At 37.3% G+C, this 23,854-nt stretch overlaps 2 protein-coding genes across 6 annotated transcripts in view; both read left to right on the top strand.

The window, feature by feature from the left end:
- The window catches only part of MIGA1 (mitoguardin 1), an 83,478-nt gene extending 74,115 nt beyond the window's left edge, over positions 1-9,363 (top strand). For all 3 annotated transcript variants that reach the window (XM_061186424.1, XM_061186422.1, XM_061186423.1), the window contains 5 exons: positions 278-376; positions 3,325-3,459; positions 4,567-4,620; positions 7,275-7,391; positions 9,145-9,363. In XM_061186424.1, the coding sequence (XP_061042407.1) occupies positions 278-376; positions 3,325-3,459; positions 4,567-4,620; positions 7,275-7,391; positions 9,145-9,363 (624 nt within the window). The remainder of the gene's footprint in view (positions 1-277; positions 377-3,324; positions 3,460-4,566; positions 4,621-7,274; positions 7,392-9,144) is intronic.
- Positions 9,364-17,350: 7,987 nt separating this feature from the next.
- NEXN (nexilin F-actin binding protein) overlaps positions 17,351-23,854 on the top strand; it is a 56,242-nt gene continuing 49,738 nt past the window's right edge. For 2 of the 3 annotated variants that reach the window (XM_061183978.1, XM_061183979.1), the window contains exon 1: positions 17,351-17,886. In XM_061183978.1, coding sequence (XP_061039961.1) covers positions 17,708-17,886 — 179 coding nt within the window. In that variant the 5' untranslated portion in view covers positions 17,351-17,707. Of the gene's footprint in view, positions 17,891-23,854 lie in introns of all 3 variants that reach the window. The other variant, XM_061183980.1, reaches the window with a different exon arrangement.

The following is a 23,854-nucleotide window of genomic DNA, read 5'->3' as shown; positions in this document are numbered from 1 at the left end:
CATCTTAAGGACTGACCTAAATAAGCACACATATTTGAGTAGTAAGCAGTTTGCTTATGACATTTTACTTACATCCTTAGTCTTGGCTTCTGCAAAATGTTGGACTAACAAAATATTAAATCAAATGAATATGGCATCCCTTGAAAATGCGTTTTAATTCAGTTACCTAATAGAATGAAGATCTGACAAACTTACTTGAAGAGTAACTTATTTACTTTGTAGGCTTGAGCCTTGTTATAAAGTCGGGCTTAGGATTAAAGTGTGTTTTCTTCTACAGAATCCGAAGAAGTTTGAAGATGTTTTTGATGAAATGATCTATTTTTTAGAGCAGACTGATCACTGGGATAGTACTGAAATGGAACTGGCTGCTAGAGGAGTAAGTTCAAATTTTTTATAATATTTGTCCCCCTTAGTTATTTACTCATAATATTTACATAATTTGAGGCCACTGTTTCCTTGTCCTTGTTAAATGACAGTAAAACCAGTTGTGTGATGGTGGCTATGACAGAGTCAGAAACAAGAGCAACCACAGTCTTTATACGTTGAGGCAGCAGGTGAAAATACTGTTTTTTTAGGAAGCCCTTCATTCCTTCTCTCCCTCTCTTCCATCCAGAAGTCAGTGAGCAGGCCCCAGCAGGGTGGTAATGGTAGCCTGTGCAAGGACGGTTTCAGGTAGGACAGTGGGGCCAGGGAATTGGCTGCATACACAGGATCAAGCAAACAATTAAATATATTAAGAATGATCAGAGCCAGATAGCTCACTGTCAGAGAAGCAAGGTATAAAAAAGCTAGGATTGGAATTGGAGCTGTGAGTGTGAATTCATAGTTTACAATACAGATAGATAGGGAAATAAATAGAAAGGTTTGCATATACATAAACACACATAAACTTCCTAGCTCTATTCACTGAGAGGGTCTGGGAGCAGAAACACCTCAAAAGAAATTATTTCTAGCACACAGATTTTAACTTCTAAGTACCACTCTCCACTGAAAGGAACTAGGACTTCTTGGAAAAATGGCTGATTTCTGCACTGGGATAGAGAAAGCACATGATGAGCCTGGAATATTTTGTTGTTATGGAAGCTAAAAGAATGAGTTTGCAAGGGGCTGAAAGGCTTTCTAGGCAGAGAAAACAGTAGGTGCAGAAACACGGAGGCACAATCTTTCCTTCTCTGGTGTTCCCTCACTCAGTGAAGGAATTGGCATCTGTTCAGTTGCGTAGGCCCGAAACCTGGGACTCATCCTTTACACGTCCCTGGTCCTCACCTACTTTATCATATTCATCTCTAAGTTTTGTCAATTTAACACCTATATATCTTTCAGTTTCTTCAACCTCTCTCTGCTCCTGCCGGCCCCATGGTAGTCCGAGTAATTGTTGTTTTGCCCTGGACTACCTCAGGGTTTCTGCATTCCCTCATTTCTTGCCTGCTCCTCCCCTCCTTGCATTCACTCTTCTGCCTCTCTATTCTGCTCTCCACATTTCTGCCAAAACGGTCTTGAACAATACAAATCTGAGTATTACTCAGCCATTAAAAAAAAAATGAAATCTCATTTGTGACAACATGGATGGACCTAGAGGGTATTATGCTAAGTGAAATAAGTCAGGCAGAGAGAGACAAATACTGTATGATTTCACTCACATGTGGAATCTAAAATACAAAACAAATGAACAAACTTAACTAAACAGAAATAGAGTCATAGATACAGACAGGTAATTGCCAGATGGGAGGGGGATGGAGGGAGGAGAAGAAATAGGTGAGGGAGATTTAAGAGGTACAAACTTTCAGGTATAAAATAAGTGAGTCACAGGTATGAAATGTACTGTGTGGGGAATATAGTCAATAACTATGTAATATCTAGACTAGACTTATCATGTTGATGATTTTGAAATGTATGGAAACATTGAATCACTGTGTTGTATACCAGGAACTAACATAGTGTAGGTCAATTATACTTCAAAAACAAACAAACAAACATAATCATAGAAAAGGAGATCAGATTTGTGGCTACCAGAGGCAGGGGGTCAGGGGAAGGGGAATTGGATGAAGGTGGTCAAAAAGTACAGACTTCCACTGATAAGATAAATAAGTACTACGGATGTAATGTACAACACATTAAAGATAATGAACACTGCTGTATAAATATCAAAGTCGTTAAGAGAGTAAATCCTGAGTTCTCATCACAAGGAAAACAGTTTTTTTTTCTAATTCTTTCGTATTGTATCTCTATGAGACGATGGATGTTCACTACACTTACTTTGGTCATCATTTCATGCTGTATGTGAGTCACATCATTGTACTGTACACCTCGAACTGTTACAGTGCTGTATGTCAATTATGTCGCACTGAAACTGGAAAAACAATGAAATAGATTCACGAGGTACCGAAGATTAAAAAAGAAGATCTGATCACCCATCTCCCCTCCACCACTACCCCCCAAAATACTGTGAGGATAAAATCCAAAGTCATTAACATGGGCCATAAACTGTGCAGGAGCTGGCCCTTCCTCCTGTCTCTAGGCACTCGCCCCCGTGCTGTAGAGAGCTGCGGCACAGTTTCAGTGATACTCTTTGGCTCAACACCACTGTGTACTTTCTTACCTTCAAGTCTTTGACAAGGTATTTCATTTACTTGGCTTGCCTCACTCCTTGAAAAAAGCCCTCACTGACATCCAGTCTAGATTAGAAGCTCCATCATAAGCTTTCACAGTACCGTGTACTTTTTCCTTTACTGTGCTTATCACAGTTTTAATTGTGTATTTGTGGAATTATTTATTGCTGTCCTTTCCCCACTAACCTCTAAGCATATAGTTTGCTTACTGTAGAAGTCTCAGCACCTGGTACAGCATGTAGTACAATACAATTTGCATGAATGAATGAAAGAGCGAGAGGTTCATGATGTGGTGGGGAAGACAGGCAGATATACCAGTAACTAAATGACAGAACAGAATGAGCATTGGGGATACCATAATATTCGGTGGGCCAGAAAGTTCGTTCGGGTTTTTCCTTAACATCTTATGGAAAAAGCCAAACAAACTTTCTGGCCAACCCAATAAAAGCATGAACAAAGGACTCCTAGAATAGAGTGAAGGGAGAGATTAATTTCACCTGATAGGATCTAGGAGGGAACAGCTGTCATGTGAATTATAATTTCTGGTGGTGAGTTGTTCTCATAGTTGTCTCTCTTCTTTGTTTTTGTCAGAGATATAATCTGATTCAACTAAAAATGTACTGCTGTTGTAATGTATCAATATGAAGCCCTGGCTCAGACTTCATTTCAGCTCTGTGTAGTAATAATTTCTGTTTTAACTTATAATTTAATGCAGGTGAAAAATCTAAATTTTTATGATGTTGTTTTGGATTTTATATTAATGGATTCCTTTGAAGATTTAGAAAACCCACCCACATCCATACAGAATGTAGTAAATAATCGCTGGCTAAACTCCTCCTTCAAAGAAACCGTAAGTGGTGGTTTACCTTTCTCAACCATTTAAATTTGATGAAAGTTAGTCAGAATTGGGAAGATGGGGACTTCCCTGGTGGTTCAGCAGTTAAGACAACGCACTCCCAATGCAGGGGGCCCAGGTTCGATCCCTGTTCAGGGAACTAGATCCTGCATGCTGCAACTAAGAGTTCGCATGCCGCAACTGAAAGATCCCGCGTGCTGCAACTAAGACCCAGTGCAGCCAAATAAATAAATAAATAAATATATTTTTTTAAAGAACTAGGAAGATGAATAAGATTTATATATATGTGTCTGCCTGTAGAACGACTGTTACGGAAACTGAGCTCATCCTTTGATATTGGGATCAGATGTGTATGATATATAACATCTGAAGATGAAATTTTCCTTTTGGCTCTTCTGTCAGTCCCTGCCTTGACCTGGAGGACCCAGTATTTCTTCAGATCTCAAAAAACACTTGGGTTTCGAACTAGTTCAGGCCTAACAAAAAATTATCTGTAGCTGAAATGGCTCTATGACTAAACAAATATAGCAATTTCAGTGAAAAGACGATATATGTATTTTTGGAGGAAAAAATGTATATAAATATTATAATACTTTTCCTTCAAAGTATGTTTTAACCATAAAAGATACATGTCTCCATTTCTGTAACTGATTTGGGACGGTGACGCAGATCGAAGTGGGGTCATGCCAGAGTAGGGTCACATTCCTTCAGGACCCACTTGGGTGTTTTTGTCCCTCTCATTATGGTTATGTTTCTTAGTTCTTTATTTGAATAAGACTGTTGGCTCAACTCACAGCTATTTCCAGCACTACTATTCTTGAAGAAAAAAATATTACTTGAACTATAATTACCAAGTTCCTTGTCACCAGAGTCCACCCTTTTTCTTTTGGTGGCTTTGTATTTAATTTTTAAATTTATAAACATCTTTTCACTGATATTTACAAACAATAGAAGGAACATGGACTAGTTCTTTTTAGTTAATGTTTTAGACATTTTAGATCTTTAAACTTTGAATTTCTAATAAAAGTCACTCTTTTCTAAATGGAAAGTTTATATAGTTATAAATTTAAATCTTGCTTTTTCTCCTCTGTATATGTTTAGGCTGTGGCTTCAAGTTGTTGGTCAGTGTTGAAACAGAAAAGGCAACAGATGAAGGTAAAATTCATTATGTCTTGGACTTCTTTGTAAAGTAATTTGAAGCTTCTGTCAAAGAAACTTGTGAGTCAGTTCTCAACGGGGGATGGCAGCTCGTAAGCACTGTCCCTCAAGCTGGATGAGGGATCTGTTGGCACTGGGTTGGCTTCTCTGTTTTTAAAGTTGCAAACAGTGCTAATAGACTTTTTTTTTTCTTTTTTCACTTAATGATATTTTAAGATTAAAAAAATTGTTTAGCATAGTGGATTCCACTTCATGTAATCCAGTTGAGAAATGATGATTGATTAGCTGCTTTATTCAACTGAGAGCGCCTACCAAAAAACATCTCAAAGTCGTATCCTGCTCCCACGCCCCACACCCTCCAGGCCATCTCACCCACCACACACTGCTGTCACATACACTCCTGTGGTAAAGGAGGACGGATTCTGGGGTGAGGCTGCCTGAGTTCAGATGCCACTTACCAGCTATGACCTCAGGCAAGTCTTGACCTCTCTATGCCTTAGTTTTCTCATCTCTAAAGAAGAGCATAGTTTCTACCTCATGGGGTTTTTTGAGGATTAAATATAATGTCTTAGAACAGTGCTTGACACAGTGCATTATGGACCTGTAGGTTATTATTATTTTATTATTATTTGCCCACTGACCTATAGTATTTTGTCATGTCCATATTTCTAAGTCTGAGCCTTATACCTTTGAGATAGTATTGCCAAGTGCAGTGTTTCTGGAGCATAGTTCTCACAGCATCTGCAGAAGGTGCTTGTTAAAAATAATTCTGGAAACCATATATTTGCGTAATTCTTATTTCAAAGATGTTGTACAGGGTTGTATTGTACAACATGGGGAATATAGCCAATATTTTGTAATAACTGTAAATGGAATGTAACCTTTTAAAATTGTATAAAAAATGATTCTAAAGACCCTGTGTTTTAAGCAAGCTCCCCAAATGATTAGAAACTCTTAACGTCTGAGAACCGCTGGTTTAGGGCTGGGGAACAGACTTGTAGACTTAGGTTTGATTTTCGCACTAGCTATTATGATCATAGGCAAGTTACTGTCAGCTGACCTTCAGTTTTCCTGTTTGCAAAATGAAGTTAATACCTACCTCATAGAGCTGCTGTAAAGATGAAATGAGATAAAACATAAAATTAAGAGTAAATATAAAAAAGAGTTTAATAAGTAGTAGTTTCCATAATAATAATGATAGTAATATTATTATCATTATACCTAACCTTATTTCTTACTTCTTAGTATAAATCTCATGCCTTGGACTAATATTCTTCCTGTATCCGCAGATACCTATATGTCTTACGTCTTAGGGAACTATTTCCTATTCTGGAATGTCATACTCTATCCTGTCTACTTAAATAAATCTTACCTACTGTTTCAGTTCACGTTATTCCTTGGTGAAGCCTGACTCTTCTACTTCAGCCTATGCTAACTTCTTGCCTGTCTGAATTCCTATTATAGTTAATACATATAGTTAATATAAGTATGGGATTTAGAATTTTAATATATGTAGAACATCTCTTAGACTACAGTCCGTGTATCCGTGATAACTTTTTGGCCTTTACTAACTAGCTGTATGTGAGTTAGGATAGGTTTTTAAACCCCTCTGAAGTCTCACTTTTTACATGTTAAAATGATATTAACATGACCTAATTTTTCAGGAACATTTTATTAAATTAACTAGAACCTAGCACATTATCTGGTATATAGTGGGTACTCATTAAATGGTAACTGCTGTTATAATGTATTTTTAATTTGAGGTTTAAAAGATGTCTTGGAGCCTGTAAAATAGAAGATAACGCCTCCAAGAGACAGGATCTTAAGGCATACTTATCCCCAGTAGATGCTATGACAAAATCTCACAGGATGTTATTTAACAAAGGAAATTTAGAAAGTTATTAATAAACTTAGAGAGTTTCCTAAATCACAACCGTATGTATTACTATTTCACAAGAAGGTGCATTGCATAATTAAATGCTTCAATAATATCTGGTTCCTTAACTAAAAGTTAGAATTCTAACTTTTTTTGTGCTAAAATTCTAGCATATTTTTAGCACAAAATTCTAGCATTTTAAAATTAAATTAAAATTCTAGCATTTTAGCACAAAACTTTTTTTGTGCTAAAATTCTAGCATATTTTAATTAAATGCTTCAATAATATCTGGTTCCTTAACTAAAAGTTAGAATTCTAACTTTTTTGGTGCTAAAATTCTAGCATTTTTTGTGCTTAATCAATTAAAAATTCATTTTAGTCTTTTTCAGATAATCTGAGTGATTGAGTAGAATTTCTTAAATTCTACTGAACTAGCTAAAACCATGGTAGTCTCATTCATCCTAAAAATTATACTGCTAAGGAACATTGTAGCATTCTTGTTATTGGTTGGTTACAGCACTGTGATTGCTTTTTTATGAGGTAAAAATGCCTTTAAGAAATAATGTTTTCAGCAAATTGAGACTGTTGGCTAGGATATGAAATCTACTTAAAGCATTCTGTGACTCTAACAGTTACTTGTATGTGTATTAACTGTCTTATTAAGCTAGCTTATCATTGACCCTTGGTCTGTCCTCAAAAAGAGCTGGTCATATGATGGATAGCAAGCAAATGCAAGAAGGTAAAAATAACTTGATTCTCCTTTACTTCGTAACAGATCCCAGATGGATTTTTTGCCCATTTTTATGCCATTTGTGAGCACATCAGCCCTGTCCTAGCCTGGGGCTTTTTGGGTCCTAGAAATTCTCTCTATGATTTATGTTGCTTCTTTAAGGTATGTTCAGTCATTGAATCATTTCTTTTTTCTAAACTGAAAAACAGATAAAGTTTTATTCTGTTTGGTTTTGGTTTTGTAGAAGAATGTTATTTAAATGTAAGATTATAAAAGTCACCCATGCCAGTGAAACAGTATTATATAGATTTGGTGCTTTATCCTGGAGAAGATTGAGCAAGTCCATTCACCTTATCAGTTCCTTCTGTAATGTGTACATGTTCTCATATGTGTTACAATGTTAAACAAATTGCTATAGACAGTTCTGCATGCCTGGACACTTTTGAAATTTGTAAAACAAATAATATCTGTCTTGCACATGTGGCAATTTAGAAATAAGTTCTAGTTCAAGGTAATATGAATGATAAAACCCCAGCTGTGAGAAATAAGGTGGGATGTTAAAGTTGTATTCCAAAGTCAGTTTAAATTTACCAAAACACAAGTTGCAGCTTGTTGCGGAAATTTCTGCCTGGCACAGTGCCAAGAAAAGTCTCACTATTTAATAGTCCTGAATTTAGGCTGAGTTTCAAGGAGCAAATAAAAGTAAACATAATCAAGTATGAATTTGAAAGTTTTTGATATTTGAAACTTTGGATGTTTCTCTATACCCTTCACTTAAAAAATTAAATTATTTTGTTTATGTGCCGTTAATGTAGCATTTATGTAAATGGTTTAGGACTTTTTTTTTTTTTACTGTCATTGAAAACTCAATTTTTGATTAATTGACTTGACCTCTCAAGTGTAAGGTATGTGTTTAGAGGGAAAAGTTTGGACTGGGAATTAAGTATGCCATTAATGAGCACTCTGATTGTGGGCAAATCATGCTTTGTCCTCCTTCTCTTCATAAAATGAGGGGACCATACAGGTTGATTGCCAGCGACCCTTCCAGATATAAAATCCAATGAAATCTATGAACTGTGCCTTCTTAGTACTTCTTAACAGTTGATTTCTGTAGGATAGAAATTAAATATTCCTGTTTTATTGTTCTTTGGAATTACTTTGTTTTCCATCATGGCATAACAACCTGAGACTTACTTAGTAGTATACAAGTTGCTTAAAATGGGTTTCAGCATAAGTATTAAGTTACTGAAGTGAAATATCCTTCATGATCTTCCACTGATTTGAGACCTGAAATTATTTTTATTTTTCACATGTCTTAAGTCTTTTTTGGTACAGAAAAATAAACATTTGAAATTTATAAGTTATAATTATTGGAAATAGTTTACTCTTCTGTCTTAAAGTATTACCAGTGCTCATAGGTAACAATGAAAACTTCAATTATTGGGAAAGGACTAATAGTAGCCCCTTACGTTTATACAGTGCTTTAGTATTTACTGGCACTTCCCGGAGATTTTTTTTTTTTTTTTTAACATCTTTATTGGAGTATAATTGCTGTACAATGGAATGTTAGTTTCTGCTGTATAACAAAGTGCATCAGCTATACATAAACATATATCCCCATATCTCTTCCCTCTCGCATCTCCCTCCCACCCTCCCGAGATTTTTTTTTTTTAATCATTACATCAGCCCTGAGTAGTAAAAATGACAAGTAGTACTTATCCCTTATTTTACAGAAAAGAAAATGAGACTCCCCAAAAAGGTTTAATCACTTGTTCAAGGTTCCTTTTCTATTGAGATTTGAAATTAGTAGTGGAACTGACCCCTAATTCAATGTTTGTTACAATATTAGTAACTATTTAGTTTTAATATAATTTCGGTCTAATAAGTGCCAATTTGTTTTGTGTTCATTTTCCAGAATCAAGTTCTTTTCTTTCTCAAAGACATTTTTGATTTTGAGAAGGTACGCTATTCCAGTATAGAGACTTTGGCTGAAGACCTCATGCAGTTGCTTATTCGCCGCACTGAACTTTTAATGGCCTATCTTGGAGCCGATGCACTGAGGCATACAAGTAGCTGTATAAGTAGTCACAGTCATGTTATGCCCAGTGGCCTATTAGAAGCCAAAGTACAATAAGTACCATAAAAATCAGACAATTTCAGTGTGCTATGAAATATTTTAAGGTAACTATTGATTTTGTAATATATATTACACAGAATTGGTGGATATGTACTCAGGGAGGAAAAAAATACCTAGTAAAGAATGAGTGATTGTACTGTACTTACACAGAAGTTCTGTCATTGAATCCCCATGTAGTGTATCCGAAGTGTTTTTTTTTAATCTTTAGGTAATAATCTTTGTGAAATGTATATTTTATAGAAATACTGCTTGAATTGAAACCAGTACTTGGGAGTTAATTGATTTTTTTGTCTTGAAGCTGTCTGAAATGTCCAGTTTCATTCTCAAAAGCTTTGTTTTTATGCTTTGCACCTGGAATATATATACTTTAGCCAAGACTTTTATGGCCCACACATGCAAGAATATATTACTCCTAGTGTCAACAAAGTTAACTTTGCCTGAAAATGTATTTTTAATTGTAAAGTTATTTGTTGTTCAATCAGGTTTAGGCAGTAGTGGTGTTTAATACGTACTGCTTATGTTATTGCTTGTGCATTTGCTTAAGTATTTGTATCAAAGAAACTGTAATAGCCGAGTATCGTTACAGAACATTTAAATGAATTGCCACTGAGAAGTTTACAAGTTACAAGTTTATATTAGATTTACTGGTTTCCAAAATACATTACAGTTGGTCCTATGTTACAATAGAGAGACTGAAGAAATTTCTTTTATCTTGGTGTAGATTAGAACATTTCCCTTGAATGAATATTGATTAAAAATATAACATTTATTAACTATGACAGGCAATTAAAATTTTTCCATGTAGTTTTGAGACTATCTCCCAACATCCTAGGGTATTAATCTTGATACAGTAAAATCATTTCTTCTTTCTCCTTATGCATGGCTTTTAGTTGTTTCTACAGAGAACTTAGCACACTGAGAATTTGTCATATTATAACCATATTTTTAAGTTATTCATTGATACCTTGAATCTTAGGGAGGTCTTAAAGAAGGTTTTTCCCCCTGAATATATAACAAAATATTTTTTAATGGTATGGAAGTATGTTTCCTGTCCTTTATGATAGCTATATGAACAAGTGGCTTGTTCATATGAATAAGGTTCTTCAGAGTATATTAGATACTTTCAGAGTTGTATTAATTTTGTGTGTAAATCATATGCCACTTATTTAGAGTGGCTGTCTGAGTAAAACAGTGGATTGGATTTCTTGATTTTGCTCCTAAAGGGGGCTTTATTCATTTTAGGAGTGAGTTATCCAGAAGGATCTAAAATATATTTTTTTTAAGTGCATTTTTAAAATGCCTAGTTTCTGATGAATGAATAGAAAATGAAAAGTGGGGAAAGAAGCATAATCTTTTAAGGTTTTAAGTTTATATATGTGCCACATTTATGTAATATTAGTTACAAAATAGGACATTCAGAACCTTTATGCTGTTTGCATGTGCTGTGTTCCATAATGTGTAGGTTACAACATTAAACAATATGAAATATTGCTCTAATATATTTTGAGTATATAGTTCCTTGACTTCTCTTACATATATTACATATATTCTTAATTTAACACTTGGCTGTTCATAATTCTTATTGTTGATGGAGGAGTATCTTTAGAGGTATCAAAGCTAAAAATTCCATTACATAATATTTTACTTTTTAATTTGTATCCTGTATTTTGGTTTCTTGTTGAGGTACCACTGACCTTGAATGATTCACACACATACACAAATGTGTGCACATACCCATTCCCATCATTGTATAAGCAAGATAGTTATTGCTTATGTTAATTTTCCTGTTTGGGGGGCTGAATGTTTTAAGCTGTGGTTTTATAAACAAAGCTATAAGTAAACTTAATTACTTTTTTATTTGAGGAGGATATTGTTTGAAATCTGTTTTGAAGAATTGCACTATTTAATAATGCTGCTAGTACATGAAACAACTCTGGGAAATTTATTTCATCAGATAAGATGAATGACTTTCCAGAAGGTGTTTTTTCTTTTACATTTCACCTTTAAAAAAAAAAAAAAAAAAAGAAATTGCCCATATTTAAGAGGTTGTTTTGTCAAATTCAGTGCTTGAGGTTGATTAGTTTCTGGTCAGTTCAGAAGCTACTACCTTAGTAAGAGGCTTTCTATGTGGCCTTTGACTCAAGAGACAAGAATGACCAAATAGACTTTCAAGGTAATAGGTATAGAAAAAAACCCTCTCTATTATAAGGGAAGAAACTTGACCTGTCTAAAGAAACAGCTCTTAAAAATGTTTCTGACCACTGAAGAGTGCTTGAGGCGTATGTTCCAATTTCAGTTTGCCTTGAAATTGGGTTAAATAGATAAAAGCAATGTTTCAAAAAATAAAAAGTAAGTAAATTAGTCCAGAGCCTTTTAGGATAAAACCCTATTTAACACTTCTTCATGGTAGTATTATCAGAATATTGCCTTTGCCACCGTGAGTTCTACCATCTGCTTCCCTATGTGAATTATAAGAGGACCTTGAATTAATCATGAGAAAATGGATTTTTTTTCCTCCTGTTTTCTGGAAGGAAAAAGATAAGTGTTCAGGTGATTTATATTTGATGATTTTTTTTTTCTATTTTGGTTTCTCTACATCTTTGTTCAACTAAAAGCCTAGTTATTTATTCTTAGAGGATTGTGATATGTTTATTAAATGTCAAAATGAGATTCTTTTTAAAAAGAAGGCAAGTTTTTCATACTGTTATAGTCAGCTCCAAAGAACTTTTTCCTTCTCATAAAGAATTTTTTTATTTGTATATATTTATTGTGATTCTATTAATTTGTTGAATTAACTGACTTTATAAAAAATATTTACAGACTTTTTCTTGCCTTAAGATGTAATATTTTCCACTTAAATGATTATCTAGGGAGTGATTATTTGCATTACAAAAGAATTCTTTAGTTTATCATTCCTTTAAACCTGTGAGATAGGAATGCCAAAGTAACATTTAACATACTTCTCTGTGACCTTTCATAATTAGAAATTTTAAATTATGTTCATAACATAATTTGCTTTTATTTTAATATGAACACATATTAGGAAATTATTTGGAATATATATTTCAAAGTGGTTGTAAGAATTAGGCTGAATTAAAAAAAAATTTTTTTTCGCTTGGATTAATCAAATTTAGAAATACCTCTGTATGTGAGACTTAAGAATTTGTATAGTCTGTGATTAATGGAAATAAGGGCATCCTTTCTTTGTTCCTAATGATTATATTATGTTATTGTTTTGCTTAGTTTGAGAACAACCGTGTATTAGCTTTACTTGGCTGATGACAGTAAATGTGTCTATTTCTTATATGTAAGGACTGCACTTATTAATTTATGTAAAAGTGAAACACTACAGTAGCAGAAAAAAAATAGCACTGGCTCTTTAGCCAAAAATAAGCACTGTAACATGGATGTATTTCTACTTATGCCAAATAAAAAAGTGATGGTACATCTTGCTGATGTATTGAATATTTTATACAATGCTTATATATATTTGCAAGGTCACACTTGTCTCAGCAAACCCTACCTACCTTATGGGAGCTTTCAGTCTCCGTAAGACCACATATACAGGCATGGAGAATACAGAACACTGCAGAAATACTGAAATCAAGTGTAAAAGTATGTTTTCTTTACGTACTAACTGGGAGAGAAAACAGTTTTGTGATCAATAAAGGCAAAGTACTTGTGGTTTTTTATTAATAATTTAAAGTGTTTTGGTTAAAATTGCCATCAAACACAATATAAATTTATCTTATTGGTGTACGTGCATCCTTCCCTATTCAGACACGCCCCTTGCCCACCACTTCTTGGTTCAGATACATTTAGTCAAGGAGAGGGATACTGCCTGGATACCACTGAAGACACCGGATGGTGAGAAGGGTTTATCTCGTGATAAAAACAGTATTCTCGATTTGGGACTTTTTAATGAAGAGGTTTATTTTAGAATAAACCTCTACAGTATAGATAAATGTATATAGTTATATTTTTAGACTGTTAAACCAAACATAAACTTAAGTATATTACTTAATAAACGAACCATACAAATATGAGTTAAATTTTTTCCTAGCAAGGATATAGGGTTGGAGATGGAATGGGAAACATCCATGTCTCAATCTCATCTTCTGTTTTCTTTGTCATCTGCCATCCTCCTGTCGTCTCATGCTGTCCTCTTTGACCCTGCTACATGAACTTAATATTTTGCCCTTTAAACATGTCTCTCCGAATTTTTATGTTTGTCTAAAATACTCCTCTACAAGCGTCTCAGTGTCCTATTGTTACACTCTTTGTAGGGCTTTGCTGGAAATCGTTATAAACTCACTTGGTTTATCCAGCTGTCTTTCCTACTGTTCTTGCTTTTGACTTCTATTTTTTATGTAGTGTTTCTTCCTACACTCTGTATTCTGTGATACTTTACCCTGCCACTTCTCCTTTAATCTCTTTCTGTCCTCATGCTACTGACATCTTTGATCAGGCTGCTCAGCTCTTTTGTCTGATGAGGTTCTTTTTTTGTTTTTTTTCTACCTTTGAACAGTGAAAACCCTTAAGTAACCTTTATCATTTGGGCAGGAAAGGACTGAATTCCAGTACAGGAAAAAAAAAAAGCAAACCTTCCTTCTATGATGCTTTTTATTCTGTACTTAAAAGCCACAGCAAGGCAACTGGTATATCAAATACCACCTCAACGTTTTGCTTTTAACTGTCTCTTATGTGTGTCACAAAAGCCTTTCACAAAGTATACTTATATATAGGAAATTACAGAACTTTTGTAATTTGCTATTTGAAATAATACCATAATACTTACATATAGAGAAGAACTTCGACATTTGAAAGCACCTGAAATATGTGACTTCTAGAATTTTGCTAATTCTTTTATTTAATAACACTGTGAGAGAATAGGCCCAGGGACTTTAAAAAGGACTGAGTGCTTAATGTGGGTAGCAGATGGATAATTTTTTTAAAAGTAGGTTAAAGCAGGTGCCTTTGTTATCTATTGCTGCATAAAAAATTATCCCCAAATTTAGCAGCTTTAAACAACGAACATTATCTCCCATAGTTTCTGAGGGTTGGGAATTTAGGAACGGCTGGTTCTAGTGGTCCAGGGTTTTAGGGTCTGTCCTGAGACTGCAGTCATCTGAAGGTTTGACTAGGGCTGGAAGATTCGCTTCCAAGATTTGCTCACTCACATGGCTGTTGTCAGGGGGCTTTAGGTCCTTGCCACATGGGCCTCTTAACAGAGCTGCCTGAGTATCTTTAAAATATAGCAGCTGGCTTTCCCCAGAGTGAGTAATCCAAGAGATATCAAGGCAAAAGACACAGTATCTTTTATAACCTAGACTTGAACGGGACATACAATCACTTGTGCCATATTCTATTAGTCACACAGACCAACCCTGACACAATGTGGGAGGAGATTACACAAGGGTGGAAAGACTAGGAGGCAGGATCATTTGGGGTTATTTTGGTGGCTGGATATCACACCAGGGAATCATAATAAATTGTATATAGATAATGTAGACATTTTAATTTTAAATGAATATGTGCACATTCTTGGACCAATCTTTTGAGGTAGGGTGAAGGCCTTTACTGGGAGTATGGATCTACTGGGTATTCTGAGATGTCTTTGTTGTAGAAACTATACCTCAAAATCATCATCTGGGTTTTCCCGTTTCCCTTATTTAAAGGAGAAAAAGTTACATGAAAAGCAATGAGTCCCAAATCCCCTTAGGTTTTCATAATTTTCTACCCAATCTTTTACATTTGTCTTCCCCACACCTAGCTTGATGGTAATGTTTATAAGCTATTTGCTTTTATTATGTCTTCAAAGCATTCAACTTAGCTTTTATAAAAACTATTAACTGTTTATTTTTGCTTTTGTATTTCTTCCTTTTTGTAATGTTTGTGTGATTTCAGTAACATGCAACTGATGTAATCAAGTCTGAGAACAAATCTAATCGATTCATGATAAATATACAAGGAATGTTTACACGGATAGACAAATCTTGGATTTCTAATAGTCTTCTCAGACTTAGCATGTCCAAACCGGAGCTCCCGACCACACCAGCCTAAACCTTCTCCCCATCTTTCTCATCCCAGTAAATGAAAACATTTTTCCAGTTCCTCAGGCCCCAAACTTCTTTTCCTCACATCTCACACTCAATCTGTTACCAAAATCCTACCAGTTCCACTTTTTAAAAAGTACCAAGAAAAAAAATACGCCAAGCATTTCTCACTACCTTCAGAACTATCATCTTGGTCCAAACTCCCATTACCTGTCATCCTGATTATTTTGGAAGCCTCCTAATTGGTCTCCCTGCTTCATTTAGTGTGTTTGCAGCACATTGGCCAGAGTGAGCATGTTAAAAATATGTCAGATTATGTCACTGCTTTGTTCACAATCCACCAGTGGCCACCCATCTTACTCAGAGTAAAAGCCAAAGTCCTTACAATGTAAAAAAAGTTTCTCACAGTCCATCTCCTGCCCCACTCCACTTAGTATTATTTCACCCTTTGCCTACTCAGCTTCACCCACAGAAGCCTTCTTGCTCTTCCTAGAACATGTCAGATAGGATCCTTCCTGGGGCTTTTGCACCTCCTTCTGGACCACTTTTCTCCCACTCCGTTCCCAGCATTCCCTACTTTTCTGCTGTGGTTTATCTCTAATGCATACCACTTAGTTGTTTATTTGCTTACTGGCTGCCCTCTTCCACTAAAATGTATGTCCCATGATGGCAGGGCTTTTTATTTGTTTTGTGACTGCTGTATCCTAAGTATCTAGAACTGAATATTTGTTGAATGAATGAATGATGAATTGAGGGGAGAAGAGGTAGGCCTTGCATGCTGTGGGTAGCTAGCAGAGTTTATAGGAAGAATGAAGAGCTTTATTGTATCTGGTGAATCTGAGTGGATCAGTTAAGACAGTTTCTACTCCTTTAAGTCATAAATATAAATGTGTTAATTATAAATTGGTAAGTGTAAGGAAGAAAAGGGTGGAGTGAGAATTTATAATGGGGGGACTGATAAAGATTGGGGTAAAAGGAAGGCTTCTCTGAGAGAGCAACATACAAGCAGACAGCAAAAGCGTATGTTGAAGTTAGGTAGGTGAAGAGTCCAGGGAAAGAGAATTTCATGCAGAGGGAACAGCTTATGCAAAGGCCCTGCAGCCAGAATGGCCACGGAAAATTCCATGACATGAAGAAGGTTAGGGTGATGGGATTGACGGGTGCAAGGGAACAAGCTAGATCATCCAGGCCACGCTAATCTGTATTAGAGTAAGTTTAAATAGCTGTTTTAATTACCAATCTAGAACTTTTCTCTAATTGAAGAATGAATGGTTTATACCTCTTAAAAGAATTTCCATCCCGAGTAAATAGTGTATGGGGATGGGATGGAGAAGGAAAGTTTTAGTTAAGACCAGAAGGCCTTTTCAAAATCCCTGAAAATATAACCTGAGCACCACTGTGCCCAGGGCTGGAAATTGGAGGTGGTTGTCCCCAGCTTATCTGTGTGGATGCTAGTTTGATTTTGTTAATTCATTCACTCATTCATTAAATTTATATTCATTTTATGCATGCAGTGAAGAACTGAAGATCTCCCCACGAGGAAAATGGCGCCGCTGGATGAGTATTTCAGGTTTTAATGTGGGTTGTCTGATGGGTTTAATTGGCAGTCTGGTGGTCCAGATTGAAAAGTTCTGTGGTGCTAATATTCGCAAGATGCCTTAATGTAGGTTTAGAAAGACCAGAGATGATTTGCCTTCAATTAAGGAAAATTGGAAGATTATATAAATATTATTTATTTTTATGCCTCCTCCTCCCCGCCCCCTCCCCCCTCTTTCTTCCACTTTTCTCTATCAGCCATTCTCTTTGGAGTTGAAGACCAGAACCAAGAAAAGGAGAACAACAGACAAATGAAGTGGTCCCCGGTCTGCTGCCCTGTGCTCTCAACAGTAAAAGGAAGGTTGGCCGAGGGTCGACGCTCTGGATGAAGATAAGGCAGTGCTTCGGCTTCGTAGACACCAGGACCGGCAGGGCAGCTGAGAAGCGGGCCCAGCGCAAAGCGGCTGCGGGTCGCGGCGAGGCAGCCGCTGCCTGTTTCTGAATCCCATTCCGGTAGCACTCGTTTCCCACAAGGGAGGCAGAGGCGGACCCGCGGGGAGGAGGTAAGCTCAGGGACCCAGAGCCGGGCGACCCGCAGGTCCCGGCGGAAAGTTGGCAGCCACCGCCCCACTCGCCCGCCTTCCTCCTGGACTCTCCACCCCTCTCCGGGCCACACGGCGGAGGCGGGGGGTTGGGGGAACTGGCCTCGTGTTTTGGAACAGCTGCAGCCGGCGTTGGGCCCGCCTGGAATGCGGGAACAGGCTGCACACCAGGACTTTTATGGAAACTTGCTGCTGGAGCCGGCGGCGGCCAGAGGGCTCGTAGCGGCTGGAGCGGCGGCGGCCGGAACGCCAGGACTCCTGACCACACCCCGGTGCCCAGAGCCTGCCAGCGCGCACCCCGGACCTTCGCGTGTCGCCGGCTCGAGGCGGGTGAGAGGAGTCGGGGGGACGTGGGGAGGGGGCGGCCGAGACGGAGCCGTCGGCTCCCCCGGGGCGGCGGGGACGCGCGCCCCGGCTCCTGGCCCGGCTCCATCCAGCTGTGGCGACGCGCTGGTCCCCCGGCGCGAGCGAAACGGCCCTCGGAGCCGCTTCCGCGGGCTCGGCGGAGGGCGGACCGGGGTCGGCCTGGCTGTCCCTCCGCGGTCACCGGCCTCGGGCTCCTGGCCACGGTTTCCTTGCCCGGCTCCGCAGCTTCAGCTCGGCTTGCGCCCTGTCTGTGCAGTTTCGGGAGCTTTCTCGGTCCTGCAGGGAGTGAGCCCTACGGCGGTGGAGCGGGTGCCGGTCCCCTTGCTCTGTCCCAGGGGTCCCGGCAGGTAAAGTGCCGTGTCGTCCCCCACCACGTGCCCCTGGCGCGGTCTCCGTCTCCGCCGGCAGTGCCTGTTGTTTTTAAGAGAAGTCATTCCCGATCGGTCCCTGTGGAGGCTGGGGACTGAAATGTGATTTAACAGCCCAGCATCTGCCCCCTCCCTCCAGACTAGTTTTTCGTGATTCTGACCGATGTCGGATGTTGGGAACTGTGCAACTAGGGCTGGAAGTTGGAGTGAATGATGTAGTCACCTCTCGAGACCTCCCTTCTCTGTATGCTTTTTGAACACGCCGAGCCATTCCAACTGTTTGTAAACTCTGCAAAGCTCTACAAATGCTAAAAATTTATTATTAATGGCGTTTATAAAGAAAATAACCTAGTTGAGAGGTTAGTTGATTATCGCAATGGCTTCAAGATCTTCATTTCATATTTATTTAATTTAAGGTCCATAATGCGAACGTAGAGTTGGAAAGAGGGGTGGGGTGAAGAGAGAGTGGGAGAGAGAGACAGAGAGGGAGGATAGAATGAGAACAAGATAAAAATAGCATAAAGATATGCCCTAACAAAATGTCTGTCCTTGGGCTGGAGGCAGGTAAAGAAAAGAAGTTAAGCCATAATAAGAAAGAAATTAGTTCCGTGAGCAAAGCAACGGGCGCATCGTTCACCAGCTTAATTTTGTTAATGAGTTCATGTATGGGCCCATTGGCCTTCGAGTCACAACATAACTATGTGTTGGGTAGCGTGATTATATAAACTCAGGTATTTATACCATCTTAGTCACCCGTCATTGAGTGAACCACATTATTCTCTACCAGTCCTTTTACAGGTTAAATGGTTGCCATAAGAAAACTCAGAATACACATAAGTCTCTGAAATTCTTTTGAGTTTTGAAGCCCGGTAGGGTGGAAAAGTGCATTATCAACCAAATTGAGGGACAGGGTTTTTTTTGAGGAGGTATATTTAGTATATATGAACTTTGATTACTTAATGTAGTTAAGTCAGATTCTTTCTCACAGCTATTAGCCCCCTATTTTTGAAGATATTTTATATTCTGGATGGGAATACTTGAAAGAAAAATGTGGGCAATTCTGTATTTTGTCTGCTACGACTCCCTTCAAGAGCCCTAAGCAAAAACCACAACAAAATTCTTTTAAATCCAGTTTACGTTGATACAGTATTGATGTAATTTCCATTTTCATGAAAGAGTCACACTTTTAAATCCATTTTAAGCTGAAATGTAGTGAATAGCAATTTGTCCTACTCAATTGAAAATGGAATCTGTGCTATTTTTGAAAATTTGATATGTAAGACTGATCATTGTCAAAATGTATGTCATCTTGAGATGACTATATTTAGCATCAGCGAAGGAATGCATTATCTAGGTTTTTGAACAGTATTTTCCCCCTGAAATTACATTTGAGGTATTTGGGTTAGGGTTTCATTTGTGAACAGAATGAAAACTGGATATGTATATTTGGAAGAGATTAATTGGGAATTTAGATTGCTTAGAACCCAAGTGGCCTGAAATGAGATACTACTTTATTTAGGAAAAAAAAGAAAACCTGCTGTTACCTTTGAAACACCCTAAAGGCAAATAAAAGTATTGTTTAAATAAAAATCCATGCCTAAAAGAAAGAAAACAATGTAGTAAATGTAGAAAAGTATGTAACAGATGGGCAGATGTCTGAAAGATTTTATAGAAGAGAGGACTTAGTACATTGTATGGTATGTAGGCCACACACAAAAAACATCTTAGTAGTCAACTTTATAATTAAGAAGGAGAATGACCTACAGCATTCTTAACAATTTCACATATCCCTGTTCTTATTTAATCTGTCTGTGGTCTACATCACCTGTATAGTTTCTTTCATGTTCTCTTTCTTCTGGTTTTATAATTGCAAGATTACATATCTATATACACTTAGAGTTGTTGTATTTTCTTTTTCTATTTAAATGCTCAGCACATAGTTTGGCTTGACTTAATGGTAGTATACTTTCTACACTCTAGGATGGGTGGATTTTTACCCAGAAATCGAACTTATTTATTTAACTTTCAGTCAAATTTGTTTTTTATTATAAAGTTAATACAACCATATTATATTTATGGTTAAAAATTGTGGGGAACTGAAAAGGGGGCTCTCATCATCTGACACATAAACGGTTAGTATTTTGATATAGTTCCCTCTTTTCCCCATGCATAGGATGTTTTTTCTCGCATTGCCATATCTCAATGAAAGTGCATATGTGAAAGCATCTGATACATCATCTGCCATCTAGTAAGTGTTCAAGAGTTGGTTCTTTTTCTCCCTTCCTCTCTTTTTTTTTTTTTTCTTTCCTTTCTTCATCTCTTCCTTTTTGTTCTCAGATTAGAAGACAGATAGTTTGGGGTCCCTAGGCCAGGTTTTGAGGTTGGTGAAATTTGACTTCCACCTTCCTTTCTGTGCCTCTTTCCTGCCCTTTTCTCCCCTTTGACTCTGCCTCCCTCTTTCTGGCCAAAATAGGCCTCCCCTTTGTCTCTTTGCATTTACTCAATGATGCTTGTTCATTTAGATCAAGGGCCACAAATTGGGAGCCAAAAAGCCACTTTCAGCCATAGACATGCTTAAAAATTGTACATTTTATATTAAAATATGGATTTTCAGCCTCTCTTGAAAAATTGGAAGATCTTGGCAAAACTGGGTCCACATTTCTGCATAGCAAGAACACCCTGGAACTAAGTAGTGGCTCCCTCCTCAGATAGGGTACACACTCTTCTTTTGACATAGCCTCCACCATCCCTTACTGTTTGACAATTAGTCATCACTCATTTATATTACCTGTCAATTATACTACATAACATGAACTTATATTACCTGACCATAGACACTTGAATATGCCGGCCCCTGATCTAAGTATCAATATTAGGGCAAGTCTGAAGCCATGATATGATGGAAAGTGGGCTGGACTTGGCATTAGGAACCTGGACATTAAATGTTGAAGATATATTTTGGTTAACAATCCTTCTCTTAAATAATCTGATCATGGGAATGGGGAGGAGAGGTTAACTTTCACTGACACTAATTGCTAGTGTCCATTGAGCTGAAAGGAACCATGTATTGAGAACTAAAAATATTTTAACTGGTGGGACTTTAGAAAGCATAGGGGAGATATCTCTGGGAAAGAAATCTTTCCTAGGAACTCTTAAATAATCCTACTCCTTCCCCATATTAAGAGTTTAGGAGAGTTTTTGTGACCCTTAGACATTGGTCATAAAGTGGAGTTAACTACTATTCTTCCACCTCACTGCCCCACCCACTTGTTTGGAGCCAGCGGCCTGGGTCTTCCCATTCCCAGCTGTGTCCTTCATTGAAAGGCCATCTTCCACTTGAAGAGGGGGTGAGGAGGCCCAGTCTCCTCCAGAAATTGCTTGGGAAGCCAACATCCTGAAGGCCCAATTTCTGGTTTTTCATGATATCTAGTTTAATGTAAGCTCACTCCATTTTATTTTACTTTCTATAATTTTATTTATTTGTTTGTTCATTTGTTCATTCATTCATTCATGCATCCTCATCATCAGCCCTCCTTTTAGAGATATTATTCATAAGTTTCATTTGGGCTGATTTTGGATCAGACAGTTTTCCTCCTCTTTGTTTTTTGTTCACTAGCTCAAATATGAATCGAGTTTGTTCTGTGTCCTAGTTGTTACGTGAGATGCAAAAGATAAAGAACCAGCTAGAGCACAGTTCTTACCTTTCAGGGACTCATAGTATGGTGAATGCTCTTTTGAAAATGTTACACACAGTCATATGAGTGCAAAGTATTATATATTAATACAGAAGCATGTCAAGACAGGTTGAAAATAAGATTCTTGGTTATAAGTGAGGAATTATATATAGGTAGGAGAAAAAAACTCACTCTTTTAAATAGGTAAAATAGGATCTAGTTTCATACTTTTGAGCTGTGATGAGGTTCATGATGTTTTGTAATATAATTTTTAGAGTATAAGGTTACAACCTTCATTAAATGTAATAAGGTTACATAATATTTAAGTTTATATTTCTTGTACAAGTGCAAAATGATAAAAATTTAGGGGCTTCCCTGCTGGTGCAGTGGTTAAGAATCCGCCTGCCAATGCAGGGGACACGGGTTCGAGCCCTGGTCCGGGAAGATCCCACATGCCGCGGAGCAACTAAGCCTATGCGCCACAACTACTGAGCCTGCACTCTAGAGCCCACGAGCCACAACTACTGAGCCCAAGCGCCACATCTACTGAAGCCCACCCACGCGCTCTAGAGCCTGTGCTCCGCAACAAGAGAAGCCACTGCAATGAGAAGCCCGCGCACTGCAACCAAGAGTAGCCCCCGCTCGCCGCAACTAGAGAAAGCGCATACGCACAGCAATGAAGACCCAACACAGCCAAAAATAATAAATAAATAAAAATAAATTAAAAAAAAATTTAGGCTCACATTTTATGAAGCTCAGAATAATTTTGTTTGTTCCAAAGACTGTAAAGAGGTAGGTTTTAACATTTACTTCTAGTGTATAGGTAAGCGTTCTGTCTAAAACCTTCTTAAAAGTTGAGACAAAGAATTTACTTGAGTTTAATGAAATGCAGATTTAAAGCTGTCACTTTCTTGACAATTCTGTTCTCCTTGAGAAAAGAGATAATACATTAACACAATGAAATAGTTATTGTAAATGATAGCTATGATTTAAAATTCTTTTCTTGATTCCTGCATTATTTGCTATCTTGAAATATTTTAATTGCGTATCAAAAAAAGTCAAGTAAAGTAATTAAATTTAGAAAATTTAGAGGTCAAACATAGGTCCAATGAAATTCTAGAACAGGAACATTAGCATGCATATTTTAAGACCATCTGTTATACTTAATATTATATTCCTGTATAAGACTTACATATTGTTTCACAGCTTGAGCTTTTATACCTTAATATTCAACCTGGAAATTATAACAGCTCAAAATTATACACTATTTTTGAAACATATTTTATCAGGCCATTAAGTCATTTTCAAAGACTTTCTGAAGGTTATCTCATTTATTGCTATGCCAGCTGATACCAATATTAGTATATTGTGTATGTATACATATATGCAATTCATATATATATATTTCATGTACTTTTAGGTAAAAATGGAGAATGATGGAGTGAAAGAGTAGTTGACTAGAAGTCAAGAAACTTGGAGTCTAGTTCCTTCTTCCGCTGCTGAACAGTTTGCAACCTTGGATAGGTCACTGAATCTTTTTGAGCCTCCCATTTTTTCATATGGTAAATGAACGGGTTGGACTAAGTGATCTTTAAGGTCTTTAGCGAATGAGCTCTAAAAGTCCATAATTCTTAGTATATGTATAACCAGACCCCAAATCTAATTCTGACGGGTAGTAAAACCTGTTCAAAACTGAACTCAATTTTTTACCCCTTAAACATGCTTTTAATGGTAACCCTGTCCACCCATTCACTCAAACTAAGGAACTTGAACTAATTCTTTTTTTTTTTTAAGATTTATTTTTTATTTATTTATTTTTTTGCTGCATCGGGTCCCAGCTGTGGCACGCGGATCTTCCTTGCGGCACACGGGCTTCTCTCTAGTTG

The sequence above is a fragment of the Eubalaena glacialis genome, chromosome 3 (genome assembly GCF_028564815.1).
Source record: "Eubalaena glacialis isolate mEubGla1 chromosome 3, mEubGla1.1.hap2.+ XY, whole genome shotgun sequence".
Lineage (NCBI taxonomy): Eukaryota > Metazoa > Chordata > Mammalia > Artiodactyla > Balaenidae > Eubalaena > Eubalaena glacialis.
This window is presented reverse-complemented; position numbering and strand designations above follow the sequence as displayed.